The following is a 12,500-nucleotide window of genomic DNA, read 5'->3' on the forward strand; positions in this document are numbered from 1 at the left end:
ATCTTGCAGAAGAAATTTTATATATTTTGTAATTAAGAACTGAATATAAACTTACTTGTATTGGAAGGAAATGCATGTTTCTTCGTTCAGATTTTCGTAGAATAGAGTCATCTGCGAAGGGATATGGAGTGTTATTAAAAATTACATAACATACATACATGTGTAATTGTAATAGGCATAATGCCCTCTTAACTTGTTATACTTTGTTCTTTATTTTTATTATTTGCTTGTCACTACAAAGCCTTGAGATCCAACATCTAAGGAATATGAAGAAATCATTATGTCCGGTAGCGGGAAACGATCCCGTGATACCATAATCACGACGAGAAGTTTGGGTATGAACATGCATATTTTGTAAACTTCATCACAAATATATTCAGACAAATCTAGAAAACAACAAACATCTTACATGGAATAACCTGCTTCTTGCACATCCATCGCACATGAATTATTATTTTTTTTTTTACCAAATGTACATTTCTCTTTTCAGCAATCTCTTTTTCCTCTTACAAATAACTACAAATCCTTTTTGTCACGAATTTACCCGTGATTATAATAATACCTGTTCCAACAAGGAAAAATATTTATTATTTATTTCTAAATGCTTTCGTTGCAACAGACTGCCTATGTCTTGAATATCAACAAATTTATGTCCAGGTATAAATATTTATCACGGATTTTGTGCTTACAAACGAAATCGTGTTTCTCACGTTATTTGTGTGCATATGATTGTTTTTATCAAGAAGCAAAACATTCACGTCTCATTTTATATATGAACAAAAAATCAGATGACCCAAGTATTTGATACGTTTTTTAAAGCAACCCATCTACTACTTGTGTATAAGCACATTTTCTTTTTTCCTAAACAAACGAAATACTATAAATCTTTTGTATATGCACACAAAATCGCATTTCCAAAGGATTTTATGTTTTTTAATAGGCCAACCGAACTACTACTCGTGCTTATACGCATTTTTGTTTCCCCACGAAACAAGCTATTCAAATCTTATTAGTATAAGCAAACCATATCATATGTTTTATTAAAGCAACCGATCTACTATTTTATGCACATTTTTGTTTCTCCACGCAGGCAGCTATTCACATCTTTTATTATAATCATAAGATCATATTTCCTAAGTATTTGATGTATTTTATCAAAGCAACCCATCCACTGTTACAGACAAACTATTACTATCTTATTTGCATATGCAAGCAAAATCATGTTTCCAGAATATTTGACATATTCCATTAAAGCAATGCATAAACTATCTTATAAACATGTTGTTTACCCACATCCTGTTTTTAGAAGCAAAACAAAATTATATCCAAGTGTTTCACATATTTTATGCACAATTTTCATTACCCACGGAGCAAGCTATTCACATCTTATTTTTATAGGCAAACCAATATCGTGTTCCCTAAGTAATTCATATATTTTATGTACATAAATCTTTCTCTACGAAGAAAGCTGTTCGCATCTTATTTTTATTGGCAGAACGATATCATGTTTCCCTTATGTACATAAATCGTTCTCTACCAAGAAAGCTGTTCGCATCTTATTTTTATAGGGAAAACGATATCTTGTTTCCATCATTAAATAAAATAGTTTAACCAGACCTCTGAGCTGACTATCACCTCACATAGGGCTGGCCAGAATGTTACCCAGATATTCGATAAATTTCATGAAATCAACCAACTGATGTAGATCTATTATTTTGTGCACGTTTTTTATCCCACCCCGCGAAGCAAACTATACTCGAGAATATCTTATTTGTATAAGCAAAGCAATACCTCGTTTCTCACGAACCCCATCCATTTCTTCTGCCTCCCGGAGCAGTATGCCGATGCATATCCTGAGAACGTCACGATCTTCACGGTGTACGGACTCACCTTAGGCACCACTTACTCCTTCAGCGTCCTCGCATACAACTCCAAGGGCGAGTCGGATTATACGAAGGACGAGGTGCAGGCTACCACGGAGAGTAAGTAATTTGTCTCTTAGTATTTTTGCTTTTTTTCATTTTTGCACTGGTTCTTGTTGATTTGGTTTTATGTGGATTTTTTAAGTTTCCTTGTAGTGTTGCAGTGTAGTTTAATTTATTTAGATATGTATATATATATTACTGTATATATAATTAATTTTGTAAATTTTCATGTTGTGCTGTATTGTTATAGAATTTCCATTCCCTATTTTTTTCTACCAATGTTTAACTGTAATGTATTTGAACTAGTTTTACATAATTCATTGTTATTCTTCTTGTGATTGTTTCAAGAGCAGTGTCTATTTTCTGCGTTACCTTGTTATATATTTTGATCTATTATATATTTTTTTTATTATTGCCATCTGTGTTGTCTGATTGTTATACATTATTTAATAATTCGAAAATATTTTTTCTAGTCGTACCTTTCTGTGTGTTGTTTCTTTGTTATTTTCGTACTGTATTTTGTTTTATTTATTGTGATGTAACGTCATATATTTAAAAAATAATCCTTTATTTTCATAAGTTTTGGCATGTTTATCACTGTGACTTGTTTCCATATTCTATTTGCTGCCTTTTGCTTGCTTTATCCATCCTCCATTATTATGCAACTAACGCATTACATTATTTATCAAAGGCTTTCGTCATTTATTGCCTTTTGCTTACTTTTTCCCTGCGCCATTATTATACAGCTTTTTGCTCTTGTTGCTTTCATTTGTGCGTTTTCAAAACTTATACATAGCAAGCATCTCTGCCTTTCAATGCCTGGCAATGTAACTTTCATTTATGCATACTTCTGCGCATGCATGCATTTGCGTGGACGTGATGTTTGTATACATAGTCGAGTTATTCGAGTTTAGCATGCACAGCTGATGCCGGGTGAAAATCAAGCGCTCGGTGTTTATACTGAAAGGGCCTGGGATTTGAAATGACAGGTGTTTTAAGCTTTCAACGAGTCGAACTTTCAACTCCTTGCTGTCTGAGCTTCGAAATATACCTCCCCCAGTTTTAGGGAAAGGAGTCATGCAAACACTGAAGTGCATTCTAATGAATGGTCTTGGTATCTAGGATGCATATTGAAATTTAAGATGTATAAACCATTCCCCTATAATTTATCTTTCGTTAATGGCATGATTCAATATTAAATTAATATATGTATATGTGAATCCCATGATATTTTTCATCGTGATTGATCAGTTTGGAAGTTTGCAATCAGCTTGCGGTATTTTTGAAAATCAGTTTTAAATTCAGTAAGCGACATTCTTGATAATCAGTTTCACTTTGAGTAAGCTGTAACCTTTGTCATCACTTTGTCTAAGAAATATAATTCTTATAAGGGAAAAGGATTTATGTAACTAAGAGCGCGCATGAATAAAATGCTTAAATCTATAAAGAAAACTATAAGCTAACGTGTGATCCTGCTGATGAAGCATCATTCCTTTTCTGATGATGAATATACACTAAATCGTGGTATCAATCTTTCATCGTATTCGCTGGTAGTTTTAGGGCCTAAAAATACGGTCTGAATTCATCCTCCTCTTTAAATAAACATCATGTCCGCGTTTTTCTAATTAGGAGCGTCTGCAAAACTAGGTTCGCGTCGGGTAATCTTAATTGTTTATTTAGGTGTTCTTTTTACGTCAACAGTTGTGGAAGCTATGTATGAATGCATCCGCGTGCAATGTTTTGCATTTGCATGAGAGAGAGAGAGAGAGAGAGAGAGAGAGAGAGAGAGAGAGAGAGAGAGAGAGAGAGAGAGAAAGAAGCGAGTGGAATAGATTTTAATTCCTGCGTTGTCTTTTATTACAATACTCGTTTTGTGCCAATAGAGTTAACCTATAACATTGTTACCAGTAATCTTAGCAAACGATTGTGTCGCTGGTCTGTGAACAATTTCATAGGCATAAAAGGGTTACAGCGTATTTGATATCTCACAGATCTTTTATTTCTGTTACTGATGAATTTAATTGCATGCCAGTACCTAATCCGCTAACAACTTAGGCTTTTATTTGCCTTTGTTTCCTCTTTCGTATATTATCCTTTTTGAAATCGACATTACTTTTTTATTTTCCTTTGCATGGGCACTTCTCATTAATATGACTTTAAGTTCCTCTCTTTCTTTATTTTTCTGGTTCAAGTGTTCATGATAATTTGACATTAATAGTTTTATTTCCTTGACTATGCATGACTTCACAATTAATATGATTTTATGCCCAATTTCTGTGTTACAAATTTGTATTTGCCGGTTCGTGATGTAATGTTTCGATATTCAGTTCATATCCATTTTTTTTTTTTTTTTTGCGATCATTTGAAATCCCCAGAGATAAGAATTTCTGACAAAAGAAAAAAAAACGTGGATTTTATTCCCTTACTTTCTTGTACGACGTCAGAAAAACACAGCAAAGCTTAGTATACACTTCCTACTTTATATACTCGTCCTTTCAACACAATCGTCAGAAAATACGCGGTGCTTTTATGTCCTGTTTCCTTCACAATCATCTGACTTCTACGGCAATAGCAGAACGAATAAGCCACTCCAAGGAGGAGGCGGCAGCCGTGTGCAGCAACACGCGCCAAGGTGAATGGCCCTATTGATTCCCGTGAATTCATCAAATCCACAAGTGTGAATAAATCCACAGTTAAGATCGTTCAGAGCTTCCAATTCTATTAAATCCCTCCCTGATCCTCGGCTCGGGTGATTTCTCTGAAGAACGGGCCCATGCTGATGTGTTTTTAAGGCTTCCTTTATGGGATTTGAGAATGGAATTTACGACCTTACATGAGCCTGGTTTTCTCGAGCCCTAGACATTCCTACCACCACCCCGCACCACTCTCCTCCCCTCCCCCTCCTACGTCCACCCTTCCCCTCCCCCCACATCCTCCAATCCACCCCCCCCCCCCACCCTGCCCCTCATCCCCCTCCAATTTCGCGTCTCTGATATTGCCTTTATGCTCGAGACCATTTTAGAAGCTAATGTCTCGACCCTTACAAGTCACATTTAAATGTTTGGACAGTAATTTCTTCTTCACTTCTCGCTGGAGATTTGATGATAGGTTAAACTTGAATGAACAGTAATCTACTTAGGCTTCTCTCAGTCAGTCTTGAAAATTAATGATCGGTTAAAGGAATGATCTCAAGAAGAAAACCTCTTATTTGCAATCCAATGCAAATTCCTACCATTTCGGTCCCGTACCAATTTCCGATATCTCCAAATGCCCTGGAATAGAATCTAATTTACATTTGTAGTATTCCATTTGTTTTTTTATTCTTAATCATTTTGGTCACAATTATACAGTAAAATACTAACCCATGGTTTTCATTGGCTTATATACGTAAGTCAAGAGATCAGTCAAACACAAAACATTCTATCTCTCTCTCCCTCTTTCTCTCTGTCAAAGGCACACAAACACACACACATACTCTATACCTGCATGGAGTGCCCCGAGATCACGTAATATAAACATTCTCTCTATCTCTCTCTCTCTCAAAGACACACACACACACACACACACACACACACTCACATAGCCTATACCCTTTAGCTGAATAGAGTTCCAGCTTATCTGATATTCAAGTCCTTCTGAATCTATTCTTCCAATTGATGGCATAACGTATCTCTTATCACAAGAAAATAAAAACGAATTAGTATCCGAATAAAGTTTCATTCGTCTTCGTTCTTGGACGTTATAAACCAGATACATCTATTAAGGCGCCTTAGTGTTATGCATATTGTCTTCTTAATTAATCGAGATTTGTCACTGCCAGCCTAAGCGAATACAGAACCAGATATACACAAATGTATGATATGTATATATATATATATATATATATATATATATATATATATATATATACTATCATATATATATATATATATATATATATATATATACATATATATATAATAAAAAACACGTAAAGATACATATACCATCACACAGCAACATCACACACCACACAACCGAACAATAATATAATATTATAGTATTTTATTATTTTCTATATGTATATATCCTATTTTATGGGGTTTATAAATACATATATATATATATATATATATATATATATATATATATACATATATATATATATATAGAGCTTGATGATGAAATAATAGTGCCAAGACTAGGAAGAACATTCTTTAATATTACGAGCTTCGAGGTTTAAAAACCTCATCTTCAGCTGAAAAAAATTACGAAAAAACTAAAACAAACGCAAGTCATAAACAAAAAACAGAAAAATAAAAATGAAAATAATATGAAAGGTAAACAAACTACCTTTTCATATTATTTTCATTTTATTTCTGTTTTTGTATGACTTGCGTTTTGTTTTAGTTGTTTCGTAATTTTAATTTTTAGTTTGTATGTGTTGTTCGTTTTTATCTTATGTTTTTACTGACGCTTTAATCAGACAATTTTATTTTAATGTAATTTTTAGTGATTTCTCATCCTTGTCATTTTTTCAGCCTGAAGATGAGGTTTTAAACTCGAAAGCTCGTAATATTAAAGAATGTTCTTCCTAGTCTTGGCACTATTATTCATCATCAAGCTAAGATTTCCAAGTAGCCGCCCAATTACTGAGACTATATATATATATAATATATATATATACTATTATATATATATAATATATATATATATATATATATTATACTATTATATATCCAAAATCAAATTCGTAAACTCAGCCCACGCTGGGATGCAGGCAAGGGAAAATGATCCTGGGAGTCGAAGGATGCATTCCCGGTCCTTTGTTAACCCTCGCATGACGGGTAGCTACGTAAATATCCTTACATTGTTCCGTTGACAAGATAAATGCGGCCTATTGTTTACTCTGCATGACAGAAGAATAAGAAGGGAAGACAATGCCCCCCCCCCGCCCCCCACCCCACCGACTCGCTGTCTCTATGGATCCACGAGAGAGCATTTAGCGACAAATGATAATTCGTTTTTAGTTATCATCTCCCCGATAGGATCGTCTCGCGCTTAATAATAATAATAATAATAATAATAATAATAATAATAATAATAATAATAATAATAATAATAATAATAATGTTCGTTATCATTATTATTATTATTATTATTATTATTAGTGTTAACAATAACTAAAGTCAAATGAATAACAAAAGAAATTGGGTAAATTTTGATATTTTCTGAAACGTTCCCATCAAAAATGCTTCTTTTGTTATGACACAACAACAAAATTTACAGCGTCCACTTTTCCTTTTCATTAGTAGCATTTGAAAAGGGAAAAAAAAACAATTCATATTTGTCGTGTTATCAGAACAAACACACCTTCGTACATAAAATAAATATCATCGTAAATCTCTTCAATAACTGTGACTCTCTAAGTTGCATGCATGAGTTGGTGTACCGTATCCTTAGAGTTGGCTTCTTAGATTGTATGGGTTGCATCCTAACTGCTTTCTGTGCTTGCTCATTGCATGCTTGTTGCATTTATTATAATCCTTTGGGGGGGGGGGGTTCAGAGTTACTCCAATGCTCTGTTGTCCAGAAATTAGGCCTCCTCTTTCATTCATATCTGCTTATGTTCTTAATATTTATTACAATCTGCTTTTATTTGCTTGCTTGGGAAATGATATAATGGAAGGTTGTCCTAATGCAAACTGGTCCTCCAATCTGAAATTGCTTTCATAGTCTACTACAGCATCCAGGTAATACAGCTGTCGGTGGTGGTGTAGTATTAGTAACACTAAAACCCTCCTCCAGGTACGGCGCCCCCGACGGAAACGCCCCCCACCGGATCAACGACCCCGGGGACGCGCGTCTCCGGCCTGATCGTCATCATCATCACTCTGGTGGGCGCGGCTCTGCTGGTCCTCAACGTGGCTCTGGTGGCCTGCTTCATCAAGAGGCGAGCGCGCAAACGCCTGACAGGTGGGTCTCGAGCGAGCAGTCCGAAGGAGGAGACCAGGAAGAGGAAGAAGAAGAAAAAGAGGCATCCTTCCTCTTCCTCGTCGTCCTCCTCTTTTCAAAATAGTTTTCGTCCTCCTGAGGTCGCATGTCTGTGTATGTTTAGGTTCTCCGCCGCTAACCGAGGTCGAACGCGCCATCTCCCGAGTCCTGGCAGAAAAGGCCGACCTCCCGAGAGTGGTCACCCTCTCTGTGTCAACTGTGGGGGGGCTGCTGGTGGTCGTGAACGTCATCCTCGTGGCGTGCGTGCTACGCCGACGGCGTCGCCGAAAGGGCAGCCACGGTAAGACCGAAGAGCCACCCCCAGAAGCGGCAGGAGCAGCTAATAGTTATATACAGTTGCCTGCGGCCTTCTTCGGGAGCTCCCGTTTTGCTAGCGTGTGGAAGAGGTGATGGGAAGAGGCGATTTTGACCCTTTATATGGAACTCCGGTGATGGCATCCACGACCCTTTATTTTTTTTCTCTCTCTCTCTCTTTTACTCGCTTCCAGTTCTGGTGATGCTGTAACATGGCCTGGTATAGCCTTCCTTCCTTCCTTCCTTCCTAGTCTTGCTTAAAGATGACCGTTAAGACTCCCTCACAGGAAAACGCGCAGTGTAGTGTATGTCTCATAAACGTTCATTATGGCTGGCCATTCCAGAGGAATAATGGTAAGAGTTTGCTTAAGATAATGGCCGTTCAAGAATTCTATTGCTTTGTTATGGCTATGTATAGCACATGCAATATCTATTTTATTAGTATTATTTATTTTTGTTTTTCGGAAAAAAAAAAAAAGTTTCGACGCGGATAAATATATCTCCTCCTCTCTGCCATTCCCAATTCCTTTATTTCTGCCATTCGCTCGTTGATTCTGTCGTTTTCATTCAGTTTTGTGCATTCGGTTAGATATATTATCATTCCCAGTCTCTGTTTTTAATGATAATTGTTTTTTTGCTAATGTGGGCACATTTTTCTAAACGAGAAATGGCTGTAATGAGTTTGGGATTTCTAATTAACTTGAAATGATCAGTTGCTTTCCATTGGCGATGGCAATCAAATGAACCCCGAAAAAAAATGTGGCACAATTCAAGAAAATCATTAAACTCTATGATTTAAGGGTGCTGTTTTTCCTTGTTCTCAGCTACACAAAAAATAAAATAAAATAAATAAATAAATAAAATCGTCAAGTTGTAATGAGGGAATATTGTTGTTACTAAATGCAAAAAAAGATAGAAAAATAGAAATAAGCCAGATTGCATTAACTGCTAAAGCAATTAAATGCTTAACTACTACTTGTTCATCATAATTACCAGAGTTGAAGGTCAAATTGCGTTTTGCTGATTTTTCGATCTCATTATGTACAGTATTAGGCTTTTTATGATTTTATGCTTGCTTACTTAACAAGACTCGTGGGTCCCTTGATTCACAATGTCGTTTCAAACAATAGCAGACCTCATGCTCTTTTTCATGTGTTCCTTTTATGTGTAATATTAATTACTCAATATTTTTTGTAAAAATGTGCTACATGCTCATACTTTTCCTGTTTCCTTTACGCTAAAAGCCTCTTATTATTTTTTGGCATTATCCATACAATATTTGCTGCCATTATTGCCTATTTCCTTATTATTGACATGTAAAACCATTGAACATTATTTAACCTTATTTCTCTGAGCACCAATTGTTTCATGTTCATTACCAGGTGTTTCCTAATCTTTCTAAATTATTTGTGTACGGTATTAGGTCATCATCAAATCGAGTCTTTATGTAAAATATTTGGTGTTTCCTTGTCATTCTGTTTCGTACTTTGTAGATTGTTGCGCTGGTTTGTGAGTTTGTGTGTTTTAGACGTATTTGTAATCTTTGCTTTTTATGCTTCATGCATTTTTTTGTATACGTAGTGTAGTAGATGCCATAGTATTATTCTTTAGCGATTTGCCTAAGGTATCTCGGTACATTTTTTTCTTATAATTAGGCCGATTTATATTTTTTGACATGCGTGCATATTTTCCCCTTATGGTTTGTATTTTCTCCCTGCTTATTTCGTTCGTAGCAATATAAAAATTTTCATGTTCATGGCCGTCATAACATTACCGTTCCTGCAAATAGCAAGTGCAGGAATGTAGAGCTGATCGCCCAGCTGACGTTTTAGATTCTAGCATTGCAACACGCATTAGCATATACTACCTTCATGTGAATATATTTGTATATGTTTATGAATCAGGCAACGTGTGCATTCTAATACATTCTTTGTTTTGCTGAGAATGACAGATAGGAAATTTACTTATGTATAAGTATGTATGTTTGTATATATATATATATATATATATATAGATATATATATAATCTATATATATATATATATATACGTATATATATATATATATATACATATATCTATGTATATAGATATATATATATCTATATATATATATATCTATATATATATATATACTATCTATATATCTATATATATATAATATATATATAATCTATATATATATATATATATATATATATATTATATATATATCTATCTATATATATAGTATCTCTATAGATATATTAAATATACTATCTAGAATATATATATAATATATATATATATATATATATTATATATAGATATATATCTATATATATATATATCTATATATATATATCTATTAGATAATATATAGATATATATATATATATCTATATATATATATATATATATATCTATATATATATATATATATAATCTATATATCTCTATATATATATATATATATATATATATATAGATATATCGTCTCATCTATCTATATATAATATATATATATATATATATATATATATATATATCTATATATATATATGCGTGTGTGTGTACGTGTGTGGATAGATAGATAAATAGTTATTTGTCATGATTTCACAACTGTAAGTGAGCAATCATATGAAGTAAACGATGAGCTATTCACGTATTACTTTAGCAAGGCAACAACAAAAATAATATGACTAACGATTTTCCCAAATCCCTTGCAATAGAAGAATGTCATTATCGTTATCTTATAACATTTCTTTCCATATGAAGTCAAAGGATTTGGTAAAAAGGCCACTCCAATAAACAGTAATATTCCTTTTCGTTATTTTAGAACATTTTCTTTTCATATGAAGTTATATGTTTGAGTTAAGGGCCACTTGAATAAACAGTAATGTTCCTTTCATATTTGCAATGAGTTCTGGGACCCTGTTACTCTGTCAAATCTCTGTCCACGTGATATGGACCATGATGCTAACAGAATAATTCTCCCGTGATTTATTTCATGACACGAACATGAAACTAATGAATAGTCACTGTGTGAGATCTCATATATTTTTTTTTTACATGACACGAAACGCGAAACAAAGTCATTCATTCCTCGCTGATAATTTCGTGAAATCTAATTCCCTTTCCAAGCCTTGGAATGTCCAACAAAGATCTGTTTTACCGATGTCCACATTCTCCTACAAAGAAATAATTTTTCATTTTTCATCTCAATTAAAAACGAGTTAATAATACTAAATCCTTTCATTTTTTTTATCGATGACCACAGCCTTCTTCAGCGAAATATTTTGTTTTTACATTGGTCAGACTCAATTAAATACGAGTTAATAATACCGAATCCTAACTTGTTTCTTCTTTTTTTTTTACTTATCCCAATGACAAATCCTAATTTGAATTTTTCTATTAATAATGCCACAGCCTTCTTCAGCGATTTTTTTTTCTTGCATAGTTCATTATAAATTAAATACGAGTTTATACTAAATCCTAAATCGTTTCTTTTCTCTCTCTTCTCGATGACAAATCCTAATTAACTTTATCTTTGTTTTACCAATGTCAACAGCCTCCTACGACGAAATATCTTTTTTATTATTCATCCTCAAAACATAAATATTTTTATTCATTCATCATAAACAAAATTTACATTTTTTTCTATCATTCATTCTCAAACAAATACGAGTTGATAATACTACTAGCTCGTTTCCTTGTTACCGATGTCCACAGCCTACTACAGCGAAGCATCTTATTTGTTTTATTATTATTGTAGGCACTTTCAGTGAAACACGAATCAATAACACTATATCCTAACTGATTTTTTTTTCTCTCCCCTTCTCTCTCTCTCCCTCTCTTGGATGACCACAGCCTCGTCAGACAAGGGCTCCAGCAAGAGCACCACCATCGAGATGTATGCCCCGTCGTCCTACACTGGCACTGTCACGGGAGAGACCCTGTCGTCTATCTCTGAGAAGTCCCGCGAGAGCTACGCCCATGAGGTGAGGAGGGAAGGTCTTCTGTTTTCTCTCATTTCAGGCTTTCATTCAGTCATTCACCCATTCATTGAGGTAAGGGCCACGTCTCGAAGTGTCTTTCATTTCAGTCTTTCATTCATTCACTCATTCATTGAGGTAAGGGCCACGTCTCGAAGTGTCTTTCATTTTAAGTCTTAAATTCCTTCATTATTCATTCATTGAGGTAAGGTCTATATCTCGAAGTGTCTTTCATTTCCGTCTTTCATTTAGTCATTCATTTATTCGTTGGGGGTAAGGGCCACGTCTCGAACTGTCTTTCATTCAGTCATTCA

The 12,500-nt window shown here is 34.3% G+C and overlaps 1 protein-coding gene across 1 annotated transcript in view; it reads left to right on the forward strand.

Annotated features, from left to right (window-relative positions):
- Positions 1-12,500, forward strand: part of LOC135226583 (nephrin-like) — a 125,686-nt gene that overhangs the window by 107,219 nt on the left and 5,967 nt on the right. Inside the window, 3 exon segments of the mRNA XM_064266270.1 lie at positions 1,838-1,982; positions 7,713-7,880; positions 12,062-12,192. Of these exon segments, the coding sequence (XP_064122340.1) occupies positions 1,838-1,982; positions 7,713-7,880; positions 12,062-12,192 (444 nt within the window).

This window comes from Macrobrachium nipponense, chromosome 14 (assembly GCF_015104395.2).
Source record: "Macrobrachium nipponense isolate FS-2020 chromosome 14, ASM1510439v2, whole genome shotgun sequence".
Taxonomy (NCBI): domain Eukaryota; kingdom Metazoa; phylum Arthropoda; class Malacostraca; order Decapoda; family Palaemonidae; genus Macrobrachium; species Macrobrachium nipponense.